We start from the raw sequence: 22,700 nt of genomic DNA on the forward strand, positions 1-22,700 counted from the left end.
TATAAGCATGAAGACATGTACAACTAGAAGTCACCTGGACCTCCTGTATGAAGTCTTATTTATGAACTCAAGAATAGATAGGCAGGGGGAAAATGTCATATTTCTGTGGGTCCCTGCACATTCGGTAATTCAGGGAAATGAGAAAGCAGATAAGGTGGCAAAAGAAGCAGTTAAAAAAGGAGATGTTGAAGTCAACATTAAATTATCAAAATCAGAGGGGAAAGGCATAGTGTGGAAAAGTGTAAATCAACAATGGCAACAAAGCTGGGATAATGCAAAACAAAGGGAGACATTTACAGTAAATCCAAAGCAAAGTAGGTATATCAAGAAGTAGGGGAGCAAAGAGGAAAGAGCAGGTGATAATAAGCAGGCTTAGAATTGGGCATAGCAATCTTAACAGCACACTTTTAATTACTGGAAAACATCCTACAGGAATGTGTGAACAATGTCAGGAGGCTGAAACAGTAGAACGTATTCTTACAACATGCAGGAAATTTAATCAGGAAAGACAAGAAATAACACATTTAACAAAAAAATAGGACGGGTAGATAATACAGTAAAAAGTTTATTGGACTATGGAGAGAGTGTGGAGGGTAGGAAATGGATATTTTTGGTTTTCTGAGGGGGCCTGGAATAGACGGATTTAGTATGAATGAAAGCAAAGGCCCATATTAGACATTCTTTGGCAAAGGGTAGGTAAAGCCTGAAGATGGCAGTAATGCAACTCAATGGATGCCAGCTGCCGTAAAATCCAAACAGAAGAAGATACTCGGTACGGAATGCAAATTGCTTCTGACCTGTCTATGCTTCTGACTGCCTGACAGTTTGTCTGTAGAATGCTTAAGTATTTAGTAGCTCTTATTTCAATGGTCCTGGCCGTGTGGACGGTTCCCGAGTGGCTCACATTCCCGATCTATGGCAATGTTGTGAATGTACTAGAGTCGTGGCTGCGGCAGCAGGTCAGTGATGTGTCAGCATCTCCACCTGGACGCATGCTGACCGAAGATGAACTGTCTTTATACAACGGAGGAGACAACAGTAAAGGACTGTACCTGGCGATTTTAGGACAGGTGTTTGACGTTGAAAAGGGGAGGAAACATTACGGCCCTGGTGGCGGTTACCATTTCTTTACAGGTTAGTTCATGCATTTTACAAGACAGATGTTTGAGTGATGCCATAGAGATTCATTAAAAATGTGTGTTTATGCAGGAAAAGACGCGTCAAGGGCGTTTATTACAGGTGATTTCACAGAGTCTGGCTTGTCTAGCGATGTCTCGGATTTCTTGGACTCCCAGATTGTGGCTCTTTATGACTGGCTGTCATTTTATCAGAGGGACTACACTCCAGTAGGTTGGTACCTCACGATGATATAACTAATTTGCTATAATTCAACCACAAATAAAGAACTCGGATATCTTTACCTGCCTGTATACGTTTTTGGAATAATTAATTCAATGCCACCATGAAAAAAAAATAATAATAATTCTGGCTTTGACAAAATGTCAATTTATTTTTTCAAAAGTTTCTTTTAAAATAACTCATAATTGCTACTCAGCAAACTTGAAACAATAGTCTGGAATAGTGTTTATATCATAGTTTTAATATATTTTAATTATTTAAAGAACTGATAGTTCAATTACTTGTAAGATCTTAGATGCAATGATATAATGCACTCCACATTCATTTCTTAAGTTGTTGCAAAAATACACACACAAAACAATAATTCACCCCCAAATGAAAATTGTCATGAGTATGACAGATTTTAGGGTGAACAGACCCTTTAAGGTCTCTGTCCTTATAACCACTGTGCTGTAGGTAAACTGATAGGCCGATTCTACAGAGAAACCGGGCAGCCAACTGATGCTTTGCTACGTGTTGAGGCTTTCTTGTCAGAGGGGTTGAAGAAAAAGGCCCAGGCTCAGAGTGAGATGCAGCTGTACCCAGCCTGTAACTCGGAGTGGAGCGAAGCCAGCGGGGGACGGGTATGGTGCTCCACAATGAGGTACTATGATTTTTTTTTATCTCGGACAATGTTCGATACATTTACTGGAAAAATGTAACAAGTTTTACTCTGTAGCGGTGGCATTCAAAGAGACTGGGTTGGAGTACCCAGAATGGTTTTCTCCCCTGGGTCTGGTCATTCCCGATGTGTGTGTATCCAACCGTCTGATCCTGTTCACTCAGAGAACCGAAACCTCAGAGAGTACAAGGACTGTCCTCCTCAAGCAGAATCCTGCCAGATAACTAAAGACTGAGCTACAAGTCCTCACCACACTACAAGTGTCAGTGAATTTGGTTTGGATTTCAAGGACTCTCAAGATTTCCATTTAGTTTTTATGATTGGTTTATTATAGCAGGCACATGCCAAGAGACCAATGCTGCTAGTTCTGTTTCCAATTGTATCGTTTCTGTGATTTAGTTCTTACTTTTAATTCCTTTACAATTTGTGACCGAGTATATTATTTATACCATAGAATCAAGACTGTTAAATAAAAGACAATTTTATAAATTTGTTTTTTCAATTGTCCTTTATGTAAAGTTGTCCTCCCTTTCTTGAAAAGGATACTAGAGGCGGCGACAGGCTAAATATCTGAGCATACAGATACCATACAATATGCAGAAAAGATTAAACAGAGGCCAATTGTAGGTTTGTCACATAGACAAAAAAGCACAACCTGCATTAGGTACAAAACAGTTGTAGTGGTCAAAAATATTATACATTTATCTGTACAGTTAAACAATACCAATAACAGACTGTGGACTTGGCCCTTTCCCTGCCCTCCCCCCACAAACAAACCTTTGAAATGTGATCAGATATGTAAAAAAACAAAAACCTTTGATAAAGTGCACCTGTTAAGCATGGACATGAAAAAGCATTTAAAATATGATAGGAAACATAATGTGACTTTTGAAAACGTTAACTGGAATGTATCTTTTGGTGATCAGAAAATGAATAAAGTGTAATTAATGATGTAATGATGACAATAATAACAGGCTACAAATGTCATGCATATGCATAGTAAGCATATCATAATTCTGCGCTTGTATTTCTGCACCTGTCTGACTTAATAGAATCACAAGTAACGATTTGAATTCCACAACAAGGACACTTACACATCTGAAGTGTTTCTCAAATTTTAGTATGACGTTAACTAATGGATCAGTTAAAATAAAGTCTACTGAATATGCAGATTACCGGTAATACATGATTGAGTGATCAGTTTACTAATAACAAACCCAGCAAGGTATATTTCTCCATCTCTCTCTTAGTGTTTTGATTTGAACTCCAGAGAAATGTCCTTGCCTGTATCTCTCCAGAGGTTAAAATTCAAAACCTAAATCTAACATCTCAAAGACCCTGCACAGTATGATTAAGGCTTCACACTACTTACCTTTTATAGATTCTTTCATATCAAGCAACATTCAATACCAAACTTCCTTGAAATATTGATCGACCAATCTGTAGAAAGTCAATTCGACTGCTGACAGCATGAGGGAATCATACTAGTCTTGTCATTGTAATGGGAAATGAAGTAATATTTAAATCATAACTGTCCATATAGCACATTAGCCCTGTATAAAACCCCTATGGTTTTTTTTTTCTTTTCTTTTTTGTAGTAAAGGATACTTGCCCTTCTCAATCACACTTGGTTTTTGTCGAAAGCTGAACTCGGAACTACATTTACATTAGCATCTGAATTCCACTTGTTTTAATCTGGACCCTCGACACATAATATTTTTGTTCTAAAAAGAACTGCTAGAACAAACACATTGTTATGGTTGTATTTTTTCCTTTGACAAGAATGGAATGGTTTTGTTCAAGAGCTCTTCCTCTCAATGTGTCTTACTCCATTTCTCCATCCTTTTAGTGCTAGGCCCAGCCTGTGGGTTCATACTCAGCTTGGCTGGTGCCGTCTTTCAAGTTCCTCTAGTGTGTTAGGACACGCCGCCTAATGTCAGCACATCAAAGCAGATGTCGCATACACGCACAGGTTTGTTCAGATCAAATTTGATGATGGGGATCTCTTTTATAGAGCACTTATGGCAGAGCAGACGTCCACAATGGCGGCTATGAGAGAAAAAGACAAAGAATGGGTGGTTAGGAAACAGGAAGATGACAAAACATCATAAATGGAGGGAAGATTTATGGTTTGAAAAGAAACAACGAAAGAGAGAAACAAGGTCTTCATTCTTTATAAAGGCAGACCGATTAAACTCATTTAGTTGGCTACATACCAGTGATGTTTCCTAGTGGTGACTCCAAATTTGGTTATACATTCATAGCAGTTTGATCCATCACACCACGGGGGCTCTTTGGAAAGCATGTCTTTCAAAACACGATACAAAAGACTAGTTAGGTATAACTACTACAAGCACTGTAAATGTCGTAGAAACACTAAACCTGTATCTTTTACCTAGCAGACGGAATAGAAGCTGCTTAGTGGCTACTTGATAGTTGAAGATGTTGATGCCCTGGTTGTTAGTGACGCCGAGTCGAGCTCCAGCCCTCACGATGGCACGACACAGGTTAGCGTTTCCTTTTATATAGGCCAACAGAAGCACTGAAAGGAGAAAAACATCAACTATCATTGATCCAGTGTTTGTATCTGACAAGCAAAATGGCATTATTGTTATTATTAATATGGAAAATTATCCATTTAAAAATGCACATTCAGTATAATCAAACCGCTTGTGCTTCACCTGTGTTCCCCTCATTATCAGGTTTATCCAGGGGATACTCAGGCATGCATTCTAAAAACAGCTCAAAGATGGCTGCCGCGTTTTCCTTCCCATACTGGCCGAGGACATGCATGGGAGATTGACCTCTAGACAAGGGAAAATAAGGCAAAAAAGTTAGTCAATGTCCATGAATAATGCACAATTTATTTGAATTTTTTTGTGAATTAAATAGTGTAAATAATTCATAGTTCAGTGATATACACACATACACTGTGTATATATTAGTGGTAAATAAGAACTAATATATTACATAGAGTTTAAAGGTGAAGAATGTAGTTTCTTCTACACTAGTGAAATTACAACCCCTTTTGTGCATCACACCTCCCCAACTCAAACATCACAATCACAGCTCTTACGGGTGCTTGTGAAGGCATGTCTCAACAGGTAAAAGTAACCTACTTTCAATAAAAGGTCCAACATGTTTAGGAATACTCTTTTAGATGTGTAGCTATCGCTATGTGTCATGAGTAAGCAATTGAATCGTCTCGCTTCTAATAAACCCATCCAACGTATCTGAACAACACGCATTTCTTGATATGACGCCCCACAGCTGTTTGAGGCTGTTTAATTGGGACACATCAAAGTAAACTGGAACATTTGTCTTTCTGAACAGGTGCATGATGATACTGTACGGTATTTAAGCATCGATTTTAGCACAATGCCCCGTTTGCTTTGACGTGTTCATGACCGGTCTTATCTTTGAAGGTCTAAATGCAATTTGGATTCTATAACCAAAGCTGAATGTCTTTTCACAAGCGTCAGCCAGGGTCCCACATGGGTTAAACACCCTCTGGCTCAGCCTGCTACAGTAGTCATGTCCTAAACTCACACTATTGGATGAGTAATTCTATATATTATTCTACTACAGATCTGAGCAGATCGCTCTCAATGTTTAGATGGTGCCTGGGAGGCTCAATGTTTAAACTTTTGGGGGAGATAAACCCATGAATGGCATACTAATAGTAGTCAATGAACAATAAACGGGTTAAAGAGAATGTATTTTAACAAAACAATCGTACATACTTCACCTTTAAGTGTGGAGTAATATATTTTGAGTCAAACCTGAGATTATAGGCCTCAGCATCTATGTTGGACTCAGTGAGTAGCGCACGTACATTATTCAGACGCCCCTGCATCACAGCCAGATGAAGTGCTAGTAGAAGGAGATATAAAAAAAAAGAGAGTGAAATGGAGTTTAGTCATTCAAGAATATTAAAATAAATAAGTTTAGCACAATAATCTACCATTGTTTCCATTCTCATCTACGGCAGCAAAGTCAACGCCATTCTCGATCAAAACAGAGCAGATTGTGGAAAGGTCCTGTTGTGCAGCGAGATGCAGCGCTGTCTGACGATGCTTGGTCAGCTCGTTTACTTTTGCACCAGCCAACAGCTACAATCCACACGTACATCAGAGAAAACAAACATATGTTTCAGTGTTTGAATTGAAAATAAAATAAAAATTCCTCCAACACTTTTATTCTCTTTGCTTTACCAGATTTCTGACAATGATCTCGGATCCTGCCTGCACGGCCAGGTGTAGAGGAGAGAGTTTGGCACTGTCCTGCACTCTGGAGTTGACATTGGCCTGTACGCTAATGAGAAAGAGCACACTCTCTATGTCTGAGTTCTGCACAGCAACATGCAGGAAGTTACGACCTTTGTTGTCCACCTAGGCAGAGAGAGAACATTCATAATATTCAGTGGTTTGTGACGTCACATATCAAAACAATGTGGAGTAATTTTTGGGACAAATCTGATTTTGTCTCTGCATTTAACCCATCCAAGTTAGTGCACATACATTATGAGCAGTGAGTAATGAACACAAACACACTGCAAGCAGTATGTGTGTTTGTATATATTAGTGGTGGGCCGTTGTCGGCGTAAACGTGCTGCTTTAACGTGAGACTCTTATCGGGCGAAAAAAAAAATATCGCCGTTAATCTATTCTCAAAGTTGGGTTGGGATCATAAAATAGCTTTTGAAAAATAGCCATCGAATATCGTTATATTTTCGCGCAAATCGCGCAGCAGGGTATTTTCCCGTCAGGGACACAAGGTGTAAAGAAATGTTACGTTGATCGTTCCTCTCGTTACTTTACATGTTGTTAAATGAGTTTATTCCAAGCGCGCTGTATCTTTTTTATGGGCATGAGCGATGCTCAATTTACAAATGAATCACTCTTTTGGGTCGATTCTGTTCAAAGACTTCATCAAACAAGTTGGCAGATCTGTCTAAATCGGTTCGCGAATCAGTTCTGTTCAGTTCCTCACGCACTGAATCACTGAAGCGCGTTCAATCACACTCAACACGGAGTCGTAACAGGACGATTTAAGAACACCAAGAGCTACAGTTTAGTCTAGTGAAAGCAAATATGCAAATGCATCATATTTTTGCCAGCGATGAAGATCTTTATTAGTTGAACATCTTCGTATGCTGTCTGTGAAAGAATGATTCCACAGGACGATACATTCGATTTCATTTCATTCAGGTAATACATTTTACAACCAAACAGATTATTACGCCACGATAGCACTACTAAAAAGTATGACATTATCCGTTGGACATATACATTAATTTATAGGCTACAAAATAAATAAGCTACCATTGTGTACAGTTTATGAAATGAACACCCGCCATCCCGCGGTAATGTGTGTGTATTGCGCAGGGGCATAGTCACACGAATAGTTTACATTGATTGAAACTAATTTGTTTAAAAAGGAGGAGGCTATTGCCGGTAAAGGCATGTTCACATAAAATCATTAAGACATATGACATTATTTTTTGATCTAACGAGCATCCGGTTTGGCGATGTAAAAACGGACTGTAGCTACGTCGTGCTTATTGTTTTTTTCTTCTTCCAATAGAGGGAATACGCGTGACGTCACCGTCAGCTGGAGTGATTGAGGCCACGCGAACTGAGTGGCAAAAAGACTGAGTGACAGCATTGGTTTTCAGCGTGAATGCCGTGAAAAACACAAAAAACACATCTAGAACGGGAACGAGCTTTGCGATTGACTGTACAACTACATTTGACAAGAAATCTGAGGTATATTTTTACAGATTGCCGAAAGCTACAGAACAGAGAAGCAAATAGATCACTGCAATTCATAGAAACAACTGGACTCCAGGCAGCGAAAGGTGGATTTGCAGTTATCATTTTTGTGTCAATATGCTGAATTTAGTGGTAAAATCATTCTCTATATATTGTATTGTTATATATTACAGTGACAACTCATCAATCAAATATTTACCACTATATTCTGTATAATTTGACATTTTTAAATAAACACTGACAAAAAACTATACAAGTTTTAAGTCTAGACGATATGATGATATATATAACATTGATATAAGTGATAACCTTGGATTTAGTTAACCCAGGTCTAAAGTGGATTTAGACCTGCCTATATTGTATTTATATAAAGCGTTCACAGGCAAATTTGCTGTATGTATTTCCCCGGTGTCAAAATCAGGCACATATAAATGTCAGGAAACACGATTCCTGGCTGCATGTTAATATCCATGGATCACTGGATCTTTAGTAAGTTGTAAGGAACACTATATTGAGTCCAATCTTTAGTTTAAATTGATAATCGTTTGTTTTTCTTGCGTTTTCGCAGTTTCTCCTATTAAATCCAGTCACGCAGCTGCTCTTCTGCCACTCAGTCCGGCTGAGGGGGCGTGTTCCGGCGGGAAAGTGACGTTAATGCATTCCCTCTATTAGTCTAGGCTACTATGTTAAAAAAAAAACGACGAAAACATGTTACTTGTTCAATTAATAAACAGTTTGTTTGATGACAAATCGCTAAAGATTAAAATTGGCCTCCCTTTCTGTCATTGTAATTGTGCGTTTTATTTATTTATTTTATTTTATAAAATTTTTTGACCGATATTCGACTTTTGCTCCTCTATTGTCGAATGGCATTTTTGGCATAAATTCACATCCCTATGCGAGGCGAACTATTCTCAAAGACTTACTTTTAGTCATTATTTGGGTAGCACACATATTCTGAATGCCTTCGGCAGAATTCAAATGATCCATTTTAATCTAGATTAATCTAGATTAATTCCAAGATTCCAGTGAGATTAATTTAGATTAAAAAAAAATAATCTATGCCCACCTCTAGTATATATATATGTGATATAGGTGATACTTCCTCATCCGCATGGAGAGCGCAGTTCGTACCGCTTTTTCCTTTACACAAGCGCTTGCTCTCCCGTGGCATCTGTCGTTGCTATGAACAGAGGCGTCTGTCGTTGTAACCATGAACAGAGGTGCGCTTGGAAAAACGAGCACATCGCTTCTATTATGAGCGCCTTGATGCGCGCATGCCGCATTTGAAATAAGCAATTTGCACACGCAAAAAAAAACGTACTGTGAACGGCCCCTTATGGCAACGTGACATTAGCCTAGTCGAAAATATTTCCATATGTGGCTCTTTCCTCCTTTCTTGTCAACAAGTAGATTTGGAGGCACCGCATGCAGCACCACCGGTCGCCATGTCTCAGTGTTTTTAGGTGTGTAAGTGATTGAAGTGAATGTCGTGATTATTACTGATCATGGAAAGATTTTGCAGCATCGCTGAAAATCCAGCAGCTTAATACATTTTAGGGGAAACTCATATATGTATATATATATATATATATATATATATATATATATATATATATATATATATATACACACACACACACATATATACACTTGTGGATATAATCATGCCCACACACCTGTTCGGCAGCGCCAGGCTCTCTCTTGAGGATGGCTTCGGCAGCCTTGTTGTTCTTGTGGGTCATGGCACAGGCAAATGGCGTCATGCCTTGTCTGTCTCGAATATTCAGTCGGATTTCAGGGTGGGAGATGAGCAGCTGGATGATGATGCTTTGCTGGTTGCTGATGGCGACGTGGATCGGAGCACGGCCTTCTGAATCCTGCGTGCAGAGAAATGGGCATTACAGTTCTCAGGGAATTTGAAAACAATGAGTATATGGAGCATATCTGCATAAAGCCTTGTCATCTAAAGAAAAAATGAAAAACTAGGGTGAGTGTATGCATCTGCTGTATATCTGTATTAACCTGTGCATTCACATTGGCTCCAAACTCCAAAAGGCACTGTGCCACCTCATCCAGCCCCCAGGACGAAGCCAAATGCAGTGGGCACTGTCCATCCCTTGCCTCCTCATCGCCCTCACCGTTAGGACCAGGCCTCCTCGGGCTGTTCACATCACAGCCACTGAAAACAAATGTTGAGATCATTTATGATAGAATTGTCAATTGTTTAAAAAAATCAAATCAAATCAAATTATGTGTGTGTGTTATGCAAAAAGTGGCTGTAAAAGTTTTATTTCCCTATTTTTTTTTTATATAAGCTTTTAAAACCTTGTGTAAAAGCCCCAGTCTTAATTATAGCCTGAATAGACGGCTGCAGTGATGACGTGATTTTGTAGGACAACCTGAAAGTTAGCATCACCCTGATTACTTTGACAAAAATGCAATGAGATTTTTCCATTGGCTCTTGGATCATTGTAAAACGTGAGCTTGTGACCAACAAAAGTTTATGATTAACACGTTTTGTTCATTAGAATAATCTTTGCAAATGAACAACTTGTGTGAATATACAGTATCCTGAGCTTGTTAACCACAGACCTTATTTCAAGCATAAAAAAAAGAAAAAAAAGAAAAGTCAAATGGAACCAGAAGTGCCAAAATTAATCACCTTTTTAGGCTTTTATTGAAAATATAAATTTGATGAATTGTCATACACATTTTTAAAAACACAAATCCTGAAGCAAGAGAAAACAAGGAGAGGTGTACAAACCTGCGTACAAGGAAGCAAGCAGTGACCTCGTTGTTTTCATCGATGGCTCTGTGGAGAAGATTTTGCTGACAGCCTCCAGGCCCTGAACTCCAACATGTTGCATCACACCCGTGCCTGACCTAATCCAAAAAATATATAACTGATGAATCAAATAAACTCATCATAAACAAGCATTATTTAAAAATATGGGAAAACAATAATTTCAAGGTAGTGAACCGAATGTCAGGGGGAAAAAAGGCAGTTCTCACCAATGTGGACGCAATGTCCTCCAAACCATTTTCCAAAGCCAGCCAGAGTGGAGGATCACCCTTCTCATTCACCACTGACATGTCAGCTCCTCTTGTGCAGATGGCGTCCACTACTAAAGGGAGCTGGTTACTGATAGCCAACTGCAAAGCCGTTTGCCCCTCCTGGGTCCTAAAACAAAGTCAAGTCACTTTTATTATACATTACAGATTGTTGCAAAGTAGTTTTACAGCGATGACAAGAAAATGATTAAATGATGCAAACAGTTCATTTCGGCTGTACTGCAGCTCTAAAAGAAAACAGTGTCATTGTGCATCTGAAGTCAGTTCAGTGTTGATTCAATTCTGCTGTAAGGATCATCAATTATTAAATTATTTTATTTAATCTATAAAGCATTTCTGCAGAAAAACAGTGACGATGTCATCCAGCTCAGTGCTGTCAAATCAATAATATTGTTGAATATTAGTATATAATATAAAGTATGATTTGTAGTGTTAGGATTTGTTTTCATGATCGAAATATCAGATATTATATGCATCAACTCTTTCAGCAATAACTATTTGGGGAGACAGAGAGGGAATTGATTAATGCACACCACAGGCAGGACTCGAACCTTTATTGCCCACATGAACTCCACGGCTAAACATGTCTAAAGGGATGTCTGCTAGTGCTAACCGATGTTTTTATAGCAGTTCTAGTACCTGACGTTGATGTCGGCCTGATGCTCTAGCAGGAAGAGGGCGCTCTTGCTGTCCTGTCTCTTTATAGCCATGTGCAGTAGCGTCTGTCCATCAGACATGGTGTCATTAATGGCTGCTCCAGAACCCAGCAGCTGTGCGGCAATAGTGTGCATACCTAGCAATGTAAATAAGAAACATTAAATGATCTGCATGAGCAGGGAACTCACTGAAGGAGATTTTAGCAGAACCCACCGGTCCAGAGTGCAAGACCCAGAACGGTCTGATCCATGGAGTCTTTCAAACTGAAGTCAGGGATGATCTGCAGGTTGTTGGTGGCATGTAGTGCATTGGCTTTGAGAGATGGATCAAAAATAAAGATATGAATGACAAGAGATGGCACAGCTGCACAGATCAGTATTCAAATCAAACCTCACCCTTCTGCTCTAGTATGACAGACACCACATCTGGGTGGTTGTGAACGATGGCCAGGTGGAGCGGGCTCTGGAGGAAGACTCCTTGGCTCTTCTCGACTCCGTCAGGCAGGGCGCTGTCGGTCTGCAAGTTAGGATTCGCCCCCTGCTGGAGCAACTCCACCGTCAGCCCTGCCAGGCCACAGCGGCACGCCGTATGGAGGGGGGTCTCAGCCTACAAACGAAAATGTGATCATAAGAAATCACAAGGTGGAAAAATTAATAAATATTTCATTTATGACAGTCCAACCCCTTTACTACTACTCCTGTATTATAATAATTGCTAGTTAATACATTTATATATAAATTATTATTCAAAATGTTGAAGTCTTAAGCTCAGCAAGGCTGCATTTATTTGATCAAAAATGCAGTAAAACAGGAATATTTTGAAATATATTAAAATAGAAAACTTAAAATGTAATTTATTCTCTGATGGCAAAGCTGAATTTTCAGTACGCCAGTCTTTAGTGTCACACTGCCCTTCGGAAATCATTCTAACATGCTGTTTTAGTACTCAAAAAACATCTTAATATTATCAACATTGAGAAGAGTTGTGATGCTTAATATCTTTGTGGAAACCGTGCTGCATATTTTTTCAGGATCATAGCAGAATTTCCATACTTTAAATTTGTTCCATTTAGTAGTTTTCTAAATTGTCTAAAAGGAATATGCATGTTCAAACATTTAACTGGCAGTGTATTTCTAAAAAAAGCTGACACACACACACCCATTTGTTGGTGTGATTGACTTTAGCTCCATGTGTGGCCAGGAAGATAGCGGCTGCTTCACTTCCTGTGATAGCTGCTCTCTGCATGAGGCAGTTACCTGAGGAGGAGATGTTGTGATTAGCAGGTATAAAATGGGTAATGACTAAAGGGACACATTTTATGAAGTGCAAGATGTTTGATACCATTGGAGTCTGGTGCATCAGGATTGCTCCCTCTTTGTATAAGCCTTGCTGCTAAGCTGTTCTCGTCAAATGAGGTTCCATTCACAACAGGAGCTTCATCCTCAAAAGGGTTCACGGAGGGGTCAGAGGACACAGTGATGTACTGCAGGGCCAGCCACAGTGCAGTGCTGCCTTCGTGATCTTTCAACTCCAGGTCTAATCTAAGCAGGAAGGGGAGGGATTACAGTGTTACAAAAAGGAAACAAGAAAGGGACAATATTACACCAAGAAGGAAGAGGTAACTATCTCAATGTTCAGAACACTAGCTAACTGAACATTATACAATGTATACTTTTATGAGAACACATGAAAAAACAGTGGTTAAGGCAGTCCAAGTCAAGATTACAAATAACATTTTGATATTACATCAAGTTCCTTTATCACAATGGGAGGTGAAGTAATGCATCATGGGATACACTATCCCACACAAGACTCTTGCATTTGTACATTTTTGAATTCAAGTTTTAGATCATTCTGTGATGATCATATCATACAGAAAGTAGTTTGGTATTATGCTTTTTCATTACCTACATAAACAATTTAAGATCATTCGTTTTGAAAAAGGCGGCGAATTCCCAATCGGAAGTGAGTGTGTGTGTTTCCTATTTGCTCGTCTGTTCTTTGGACTATATTCATATTTATCTACTATTAAAGACCCTCTGTTGTGAAAATTTGTGATATTTTTTTAATGTTGTTTATATGTCTATGTGGTGTTTTTAATATGCTTTAAGACAAAACATTCATAAGTCAACACCATTGCATTTTCAATGGTGAAAAAAGAGTATTTTCTCTTTAGAAACTGCAGTGATCTAGAGACAGTCTTAAAAAAAAGTTTGAAATCGCTGGCGTTTCTTACTTCACAAACTAACTTGTAACCAATCACGTCAATGTGCCGACGGGCTTTAACATATCATTAACTGCTCTGAAGCAGGGGAGTCTCAAGAGAAGCCAGGTTATCCTGGTATACTTTTCTGTTGATATGAAAAATTAGATTCATTTATCAATATAGCGGGTGAATTATCTATATGACAATATTATGATGAATTATATGCCTTTCTCCGCTGGCGTTCTGAGTTGTTCAAAGAGTTTGTAAGGAAGCTAATTTCTAGAAGACAGCTGTCTTGACTCTGAGGTGGCGAACGGGAACATGGTGTGTGTAACACATTATTAGCCGTTTGACAACGTAGTCAAGCAAAAGGCTAATCATATTAATTACATATTAATTGTCCGACGTTGTAAAGAGCGATACATAAAATGCATTACTATTCTGATACATCTACTTATACAAGCCTGTATACTTCACTCTTCCACTTCTTTGGAATCAGTTTCTGGTTCAAACATATGTGGCTGAATTAAACCAGTATTTCCACTTGCCATTTTGCCGCATTTACTACAATAAAGTTGACTGAGTAGATCAGCTAATCTAAGCACATATGAGTGAGTGGAGGTGGGTCTAAAACTGCTTATTCATGGATCAGCGTATACATAAACTTGACTTGTTTAAGCAAGGGTGTGAAGTTACATTCAAGCTTTTTTTTTTGTAGGTATTAATAAAAAAAAAATCAAATTGAAACGTTTTTTACTATGCCATTTTGGTGATCAAAAATGAGTTTTAAGGGATAAAATTGGCTACAGGGGGACTTTAAACATTTCTTACCTATTAAACTTATTCAATCTTCATATGAAATGTATGACAAAAATATGTGCAAAGAAGTCAAAGCAACATCACAAGCAAACAACTAATTATTCTGTTTATATGTTAACTCGAACTCTCACGCCATCTAGCTTTAAAATGAATCGCGAGGATTCACTTCACATGACCATAAACGATCAAAACAACTAATTATTCTGTTTATATGTTAACTGGAACTCTCGCGCCATCTAGCTTTAAAATGAATCGCGAGGATTCACGTCACATGACCATAAACGATTAAATTACTTATTTTGAAGTGACCATCGTATGTACCCCTTGTAAACAGACTTGTGGAGAGGCCCTTCGTGAGGGGATTCAACTATTCACTTTCGTTTGGAATGGCACTACAAATGGCTTCCCCTTCCCAAAGTTCCCTTCAAGGGCACAAAAACTAAATTTTATGAATTCGCCCAGATAAAGCCTGTTTAAGCTTACTGTTTGCATTGTAGAAGCTGGTTAAAGACTGCTTCATTTCCCGACACCACAGCCTCATGTAATGGCGTCCTAAGAATTAGAAAAATAAAACCAGGTCATGAATACAATGAATAAGCATTACTCCCAAAAAACATTGCAGATAAAATAATAATCCCGAAACTCATTATTGCAGAAGAAACCTTTGACTTTTGTTACCCACCGTCCTTTGCTGTTTTGCATGTTTGGGTTGGCACCAGCTTTGAGCAGAGCCTCAGCAATGTGGGCCATGCCAGCCATAACTTCACCACTGTGTTTCTTAGGGCTGAAAGAGCAGACAAGGTGCAGAGGCGTCTCAACTGCACCCACTGTGGCAGCATTCACCTGTGCAGAGTGACGGATCAAAAAAGTGGAAGCAAATTCATCTCCTAAAGAGAGAGAGAGAGAGAGAGAGAGCGAGAGAGAGAGAGAAAGAGAAAGAGAAAGATACAGGACAGGGACAGTATTTAGACCACCAAAAAAAAAAAAACCTTCTCAAAAGATTTAAGACAGATATCCAAAATGAATGCCTTTTGTGGGCTAAACGACTGTATGCCACTTTCAAATTCATCATAAAATTATATTCCCTCACCCCAAATACAAACACTCCTCACCTCTCTGGATGGCCTTGTGTAGAAGACTCCAGCCGCTCTGGTCCACCATGTCAACATCTGCTTTGTTGTTGACCAGTGTGGTGGCAATGCTCTCCAGCTTCTTGGACAGAGCCAGATCCAGCGCCAAATCTCCATTATTGTCCAGCTCATTCAGTTTTCCTGGTAACTTGGGAATGAAATGAAAGAAACATTGATCATAATGAGTTTGCCACGCAATAAACAAGCTTATCAATAGAGGATAAAACATTAATCAGTGGGAAAAAATTTGCTAAAAATCAGGGGTAACAATGATTGTGTTGTAACAATTTAAACAATAAAATGAGAGTCATTCAAAATATAATCAATAATATTCACATTTTTGTTTATTTGTATACTAGAAATATTTTAGTATGTTGGGTCACTACTAATTGTCCAATGTAAAACCTAATGCAAAACATTAACCATAGAAAAACATCACTTGATATTGATTTCACTACATATAGGACCTTGCACTTTTTATATCACGATATATAAAGCAAGAACACTTCTTTGATTCAGTGCTGGCTCTTTACCTGGGCATCCATCTCTATTAGATAAAGGAAGACAACATCTTCTCGTTCTACTTTAATTGCTTTGTGAAGGGGGTACTCGGTCTTGGATTTGATCATTTTATAGAGCAGCTGAGCGTCCATGGTACTGAAGTCCTCTTTCCGTAGATCATCCTGTTTGAGAGGGAAGAGGAAGTAAATATTAATCCTACCTTTTGCATGAATACACACTCAAAAAAAAAAAAATATATATATCTCAATGATTTTCTCCTTTAAAACAGCAGGTGACAACAAGTAATAATTATGCAAATCTCCCTCTGGTCTTTTTCAAGGTCTTGCTCAAGGTCTGCTGAGCTGATATTGATGCGTTTAGTTCACTCAGCAGAGAGCACGCCTGTAAACCTACGAAAAGGTTTCCTTTACTATCCCAATCTTAGACATAGCCTTAAGAATCATCACTACTTGTGGGGATTTACAAGAAGCCATAAAGAAGACCCCAAACATCGAGGAGGACAAGATCATGCTGCTTTTAAACAGCATTCAATGGAGGAAGGCTATCTTTCACAGTGAAATTGTCCATTTATTAAATCAATATTTATTGTATTTAGTGATGATAAATGATGCCTAGAATGTATATTTCTGGCAAACAAAATAAAGGGTCCATGCTATGTGCATCTATAGAACAAATTCCTCATCTTTCAAGGATGAAGATGATGGTTCTGTTCTTCTGACTCACCCAGTGACTGGCAATGATCTCTCCACAATAGTTCATCAATGTTGTGGCGTCCAGCTCTTCGGCTGTCTGGTAGAACCTGATACAGTTCCTCACGTTCACTGATGACATCACTCCTTTCTCACATCTGCATTTCAAAAACAATATCTAGGTTTAGAGCTCGCTTTGTATTCTTTTACATAACATTTCAGTTTTGTAATTAAGTAGATATATCATAAAAATCTTTTATCTTTACTTTATTAAAATTATAAATTATTACCACCTGACTTCAGACAATATACTTGATACTTTTTATAAATTAGGTCCATTTTCTATATTCACCTGCTATGAGTTCAGCATCACACATTTTTTTATATACTGCATGTTTCCATTCAAAGGTTTGGTATACAGTACATTAAATTGATCAAAAGTTACAGTAAAACATTTATTATGCACAACGGTTTGTACAAAATTATTAAGCAGCAGAGCTGTTTTCAACTGATAATAATAAGAAATGTTTCTTTAGCACCAAATCACCATATTTAAAACGATTTCTGAAGAATCATGTGACAGTTATGATGCTGAAAATTCAGCTTTGTATAGGAATATATTACATTTTACAATATATTACAATAGAAATCAGTTGTTTTAAATTGTAATAATATTTCACAATATGACTGTTTTTACTGTATTTTTGACTAAATAAATCCAGCCTTGGTGAGCACAAAAGATTTACCGACCACAAACATTTATACGGTAGTGTATTTATTTCCTGTCCCAACCATGCTATGACAACTAACAAACTGATTTTAATTGCAATATTATTCATGTTATGCAAGCCCAGTTATCCAAAGTAATATGTGACACAGAAAATGTGACAAATGTCAGACATATTTTTCATTTCTGCAGTCCCAGTGCTCAAAGATAAAAGCTGGTCATTAGCATAAAAGCACCAAACATATAGGCTGTTTGCTTGCCATTAAGCAGCTGCTTTTATCCAAAAAATACTTATTGACAGGAGAGGACTCAAGGCAACTCTCCAGTTTAACTAGAAGCCTCTTACAAGCAAATGCAAAGAGCACATTCTTTCAGGGAGATGTCTATTTAATTTGATGAACATGACCAGAGTGACTAAAATGATGGCATTATGCATATGCTGTATTAATCATCAAGTGTAGCATTCATCAGCAAAATCATTCATGTTCCTCATCAATCTGAGGGGTGCTTTTTCTTTATTTATTTTTTACTTGTAGTTGATATTCTTACATATCGAGTACCCAATAAGTGCAGTTACATGGTGTTTTTGTTGGTGAAACACTATGAGATGTAAAGAGCTGCAACATGAGTCATAAATCTATCCAGTCAATTATTATTCTAAGGGAGCGTTCCCACCTTTCACGCAGAAGATTGAGCTGAAAGCGGTTGGATAACTTCATCAGGTCGATGAGGAAGCCGTCGTCCCCACTCAACGCCAGATCATCCGTGTACGCCCAGCGCAGCATTGCCATGGCAACCTCTGGTTTGGCATCTAGGAAGTCACATGGGGATGTACAGGAAAGAATCCAACAACAAGTTCAGTTTTGAGGGATTACTGCTGCATACTGCATTAGAACAATAAGGGGAAAAAACAGCCAAACGTAATCTAGACATCCTACATTTCTAGTGCAGGTTGTAGGAAACAGAAGCCATTGTTACCTGAGAGGTCCAGTTCAGTAGTGGAGGCCATGTTGGCTGAACTCCAGATTTCACTCCGAGCAGCCAGCACGAATTTATGAGCACTGAGCCTCTGATCTCCAATCTTCACCTTCAGATCACTAAGAGTGAAAAAGACTGATGTGGTCATACTGATTTTACATAGCATTTCTGTGAAATATGCAGTAATCAGCTAATATATCATTTGACGCATAAGACCTAATGTATTATGCATTGGTCTCAGTGAGGTCAGATCTGAGACAACAGTCCAGGCTCAAATCTCAGACAGGTCATTCTGTAACCTCTTAAGTAGTGCAATAAAAAGAAATACAACTGTAATAGAACTTCCTACATTTACAGACCCAGCAGACATATTAAAATACTTTCAGCCAGCTTTTATACACTGAGAAGGAAAATGAAACTGTAAATCATAACTTTTATAATTTGGTGGAAGAAGAAATTTAAAATCAGGACAAAGCCACAAACAAGCTTACTAATGCATTTCAATTACAATGAGCATCTTATAAAACTGTCAATTAAATTTTGACTATTTTCATGACAATTAAGTACATTTAGGCCGTGTGTCCACCAAAGCGTTTTTTCACGCAGCTGGCGTAAAATTCCAATTGTTTTCAATGGGAGCGCCGCGTTTTTTAAACGCCATGAGCGTAACGAGGCGCTGAGCGTGTATTTAACGCTCAAGCGCTGAGCGCCCGGCGTTTTTTACTGGTCGCCGAGAGTTGAAAAATGTTCAACTTTGGGTAAAACGATGCGCTCATCACTGTCACTTTTTACACAGCCGTCCAATCACAGTTGAGGAGGGGCGGGACAAATACCACACGACCAACTGTCACAACATTCTTTCTGTACAACGACGTCAACCAGCAGAGCTAACCGAACAAAATGGATGAAAAAATAAATTTAGTATGAAACAAAATTATCTGCGAAATCAGTTACAAGTAAACTGTGCTGCGGATATCTGTATCATAGCAACGAATCGTCTCAACTGAAAAAACGCAGCGCTGCCAAAACGCTCTCAAGCGCCCACAGCTAGGCATTTTCAGCAGAGCGTCCAGCGTTTTCAGCGGGCTAAAAACGCTTTGGTGGGCACACGGCCTTAAGCGCCGGTTTCATTCTCAATACCGCAACAACAAAAATAAATATTTCATTTAAATATGCAAAAAAATACTGATATATAATATTAATATTTTATGTGCATGTGTAAATACATAGCTTGAGCTTTGATGGTAAACAAAAATTTTGGGGGGGAATTTATCATTTTTTGCATTGGTATTGCTAAGAAAAACTTTATCAAAGTAAATGCAATTTTCTTTTCACAAACAATATATATTGCAAAACATCTTTCTTTTTCTTATTTCTTTTGCTTCTGGGGTTAAATATGACCTGAACATTTCTTGGTTAACATTCACCCAACATCTCATCTAACAGTATGTGTGCATTCGTGTCCAGTTCTCACCTGTACTGCTCTTGCTGAAAAAGGTCAGCCACGATGCCCAGCAGGCGGCTGATGAAGGAGTCACTGGCCTGGGACGCAGAGCCCGGGAGAGTGGCCTGGGCAGCCAACACAGAGCACCGCCTCTCCGTCTCCACCAGCTTCTGTTGCATCTTCACATACTCCTGCCTCAGCAGAGCAAGGTGCTTCTGCAATTTCTGCACCTCCTCTGCAGGCATGATGGAAACGATGACGAGAGATAAGTAGTGGAACAAAAGGAATGAGCACATGGAGTACAAGGAGAAAATAAGGGTAAACAAATAAGAATAAACCGTCAAATGTGATGGGTAAAGCAAAGGGGAAGTGGAAATGCCATGTAGACGAGAGAAAGAGGGACAAAATACAGATTTCACATGATAACTGCTGACACAAACAGACTTCCTGAGCATGCTCAAGGGAGAATTGGACCTACGACATGTGAGCAAAACTGCCTTTACACATTACAATAAGTAAAAACTTTTAACATGGTCCGATTCACGATAACCACAATCGCAAAAGTTAATATACAACCTTGATCAGTCTCATTCCACTTAAACCTCAAAATAACAACTTTAAACTCGCCATCTTAAATGTGGTAATTGCCTTGGATCTGTGACTAGAGGATTTCGCAGCTTAACCCACATTCCAACACAGCCGCTTCCTTCCTCTTTCCTTAAATTTATTTCTGTTCATCTCTCCAGAATGCTGAGGCTACACTTTGCTCCACATAAGCTCAGGTACTGAGAGAGCTGCTCTAGTAATGTCTTACCATTTGACATCTAGGAAAATCTTTGAATTCTGCTAAAAAAAAACAAAAAAAAACAGCAAGCTAGCCAGAGCCTTGTATAAGTATAACATGCCAAAGCTGTACATTTTGTGAAAAGAAAATAGAGTCTACCCTAGTCATTGCACACCATTAAACCTGTGTGTGTGTGTGTGTGTGTGTGTGTGTGTGTGTGTGTGTGTGTGTGTGTGTGTGTGTGTGTAAGCAAAGGATTAGAATGTTTTCAGTTTAATATGTGAGCCATTTGTCTTCAGCCTAGATTCAATAATCCAGCATGCTGAGCAATCAACAACACAGAGATGTCCAAATAGGTCCCATAAAGTATTTAAAAAGCTCATCAGCCAATCAGATGACAGGAAAGCTTGTGAAGCAATAATCTGCTTGCATCACCAACAAGCATTAACAAGAATTAAAACAGCCCATGAATTACTCAATGAACTCAGATGAGGAATAAATAATTCTGAAGAAATTGTGAAATTAATATACAATAAATTGTTCTACCAGTTTACTAATCAGGAAATGGGTACAGAAAATTAGGTACAAAAGGTAAGGTACAAAATATTACCAAGATAACCAACCATGGCTTTAACCAATACGCTTGTCTCAAAGTTACATGGTTGTGTTGAAACTACAATAAAACTTCACTGTCCTATCATTAGGCACCCAATCTTTAAATAAGAAGTAAATCAAAATGACAGAAAGACAGCTAAAGTGTTCTTACGCAGAAGGCAATTCCACTTAAATTTATTATGATTTTACAGCATGTTGAGGGAAGATAAAGAAGGGAGATGTCACACATCAGCTGATAAAAGTAACGGTTACAAACGCCTGCTGCAACGTCACTAAATGCAATCATGATATGAAAATTATTTATAAAAATCAACAAGGCAGAGCTATAAAATTATCTTCTACTGTTATTATATATAATTTTAGAGTTATATTCAATTGTATCACATAGGCTACATTAAATAGAGCAATGGCAGATTTAATCAATTTGCAAAGCCACATGAATACTCATTCAGGGTGATGAAGACTGAGACAAAAGATTAAAAAGGGAAAATTCTGATTAGAAACGTTTTAGGAAAACCAGCGCAAAATGAGAATACAGGACGACAATGTCTCTAAAATCAACCATTTACCTTTCAAAAGCATTAGGTTGTATATGATCTGCGCTAAATGCAGCTGAATGTATCCTTTCAAAAAGGATTCATTGGATATCTCTTTACATGAGAGCTCAAATCACCCGGCGAATTATTACTACCACCGCCCAGCCCACCACCTGACTTGCAACCAGCAGGGCTAGACAAAAATCTATGCAATAAAGTGGTTCATTTCAGCGTTATGCAATATTTATCCCCAAATGGATTTGGTGGTAACACTTAAATGCAGTATTAGGCCTGTCCATCGAGTAAAGTAATAACAGCTGTACGTGTTAAACAGAAAGGGCGTGAAAAATAAGAAAGAAACCATCCTCATACCTTCTGCCATGTTGGATCCGTGGCTCGTCGCCTAATATCGCGAGAGAGAGCGGGAGGAAGGGTTTGATTTGGGAGGAGCGTGCTGGTGGAAGCAAGCAATGACCCAAAGATACATTACGTTTGTAAAGTGCAGATTTAAAAAAAAATCCAAGTCTGTGTCGCAAGGAAACCAACTGTTACACGGGGTCTTTATTATCTTATTTAAGTTTAATTCTGACCATCAGCCTGTGTGTTACTGTTCCTCAAGACTGTTGCAGATATATTAGGGATCAGGATTTGCACATCCAAATTTTGTACAATTCAATTTGTCCTTGTGATGGCCAATCAATATTTCCCATTGTCCTTCTAACCA

At 38.5% G+C, this 22,700-nt stretch overlaps 2 protein-coding genes across 3 annotated transcripts; one reads left to right on the forward strand and one right to left on the reverse strand.

Moving 5' to 3' along the window:
* Positions 1–753: 753 nt before the first annotated feature.
* cyb5d2 (cytochrome b5 domain containing 2) lies at positions 754–2,509 on the forward strand. The gene is made up of 4 exons (XM_077240723.1): positions 754–1,134; positions 1,210–1,350; positions 1,816–2,002; positions 2,078–2,509. Exons 1-4 carry the CDS (start codon positions 837–839, stop codon positions 2,253–2,255), a joined length of 804 nt encoding a protein of 267 aa, XP_077096838.1. The 5' UTR covers positions 754–836; the 3' UTR covers positions 2,256–2,509.
* Positions 2,327–22,446, reverse strand: ankfy1 (ankyrin repeat and FYVE domain containing 1). 2 transcript variants are annotated; one of them, XM_077240722.1, is made up of 25 exons: positions 22,349–22,446; positions 20,072–20,276; positions 18,598–18,716; positions 18,295–18,430; positions 16,927–17,050; positions 16,215–16,364; positions 15,664–15,829; positions 15,234–15,438; positions 15,035–15,103; positions 12,868–13,067; positions 12,685–12,782; positions 11,922–12,132; positions 11,740–11,838; positions 11,509–11,662; positions 10,810–10,978; positions 10,562–10,680; positions 9,820–9,976; positions 9,474–9,674; positions 6,235–6,411; positions 5,985–6,132; positions 5,803–5,893; positions 4,702–4,826; positions 4,416–4,562; positions 4,237–4,327; positions 2,327–4,069 (listed from the first exon to the last, which is right to left on the reverse strand). In XM_077240722.1, exons 1-25 carry the CDS (start codon positions 22,356–22,358, stop codon positions 3,937–3,939), a joined length of 3,504 nt encoding a protein of 1,167 aa, XP_077096837.1. In that variant the 5' UTR covers positions 22,359–22,446; the 3' UTR covers positions 2,327–3,936. The 2 variants fall into 2 exon arrangements, with proteins under 2 accessions (XP_077096837.1, XP_077096836.1); XM_077240721.1 differs by lacking the exon at positions 22,349–22,446 and having other exon boundaries at positions 20,072–20,619.
* Positions 22,447–22,700: the final 254 nt, after the last annotated feature.

Source organism: Siphateles boraxobius, unplaced genomic scaffold (assembly GCF_051911475.1).
Source record: "Siphateles boraxobius isolate OS27281-9 unplaced genomic scaffold, OSU_SipBor_1 24, whole genome shotgun sequence".
Lineage (NCBI taxonomy): Eukaryota > Metazoa > Chordata > Actinopteri > Cypriniformes > Leuciscidae > Siphateles > Siphateles boraxobius.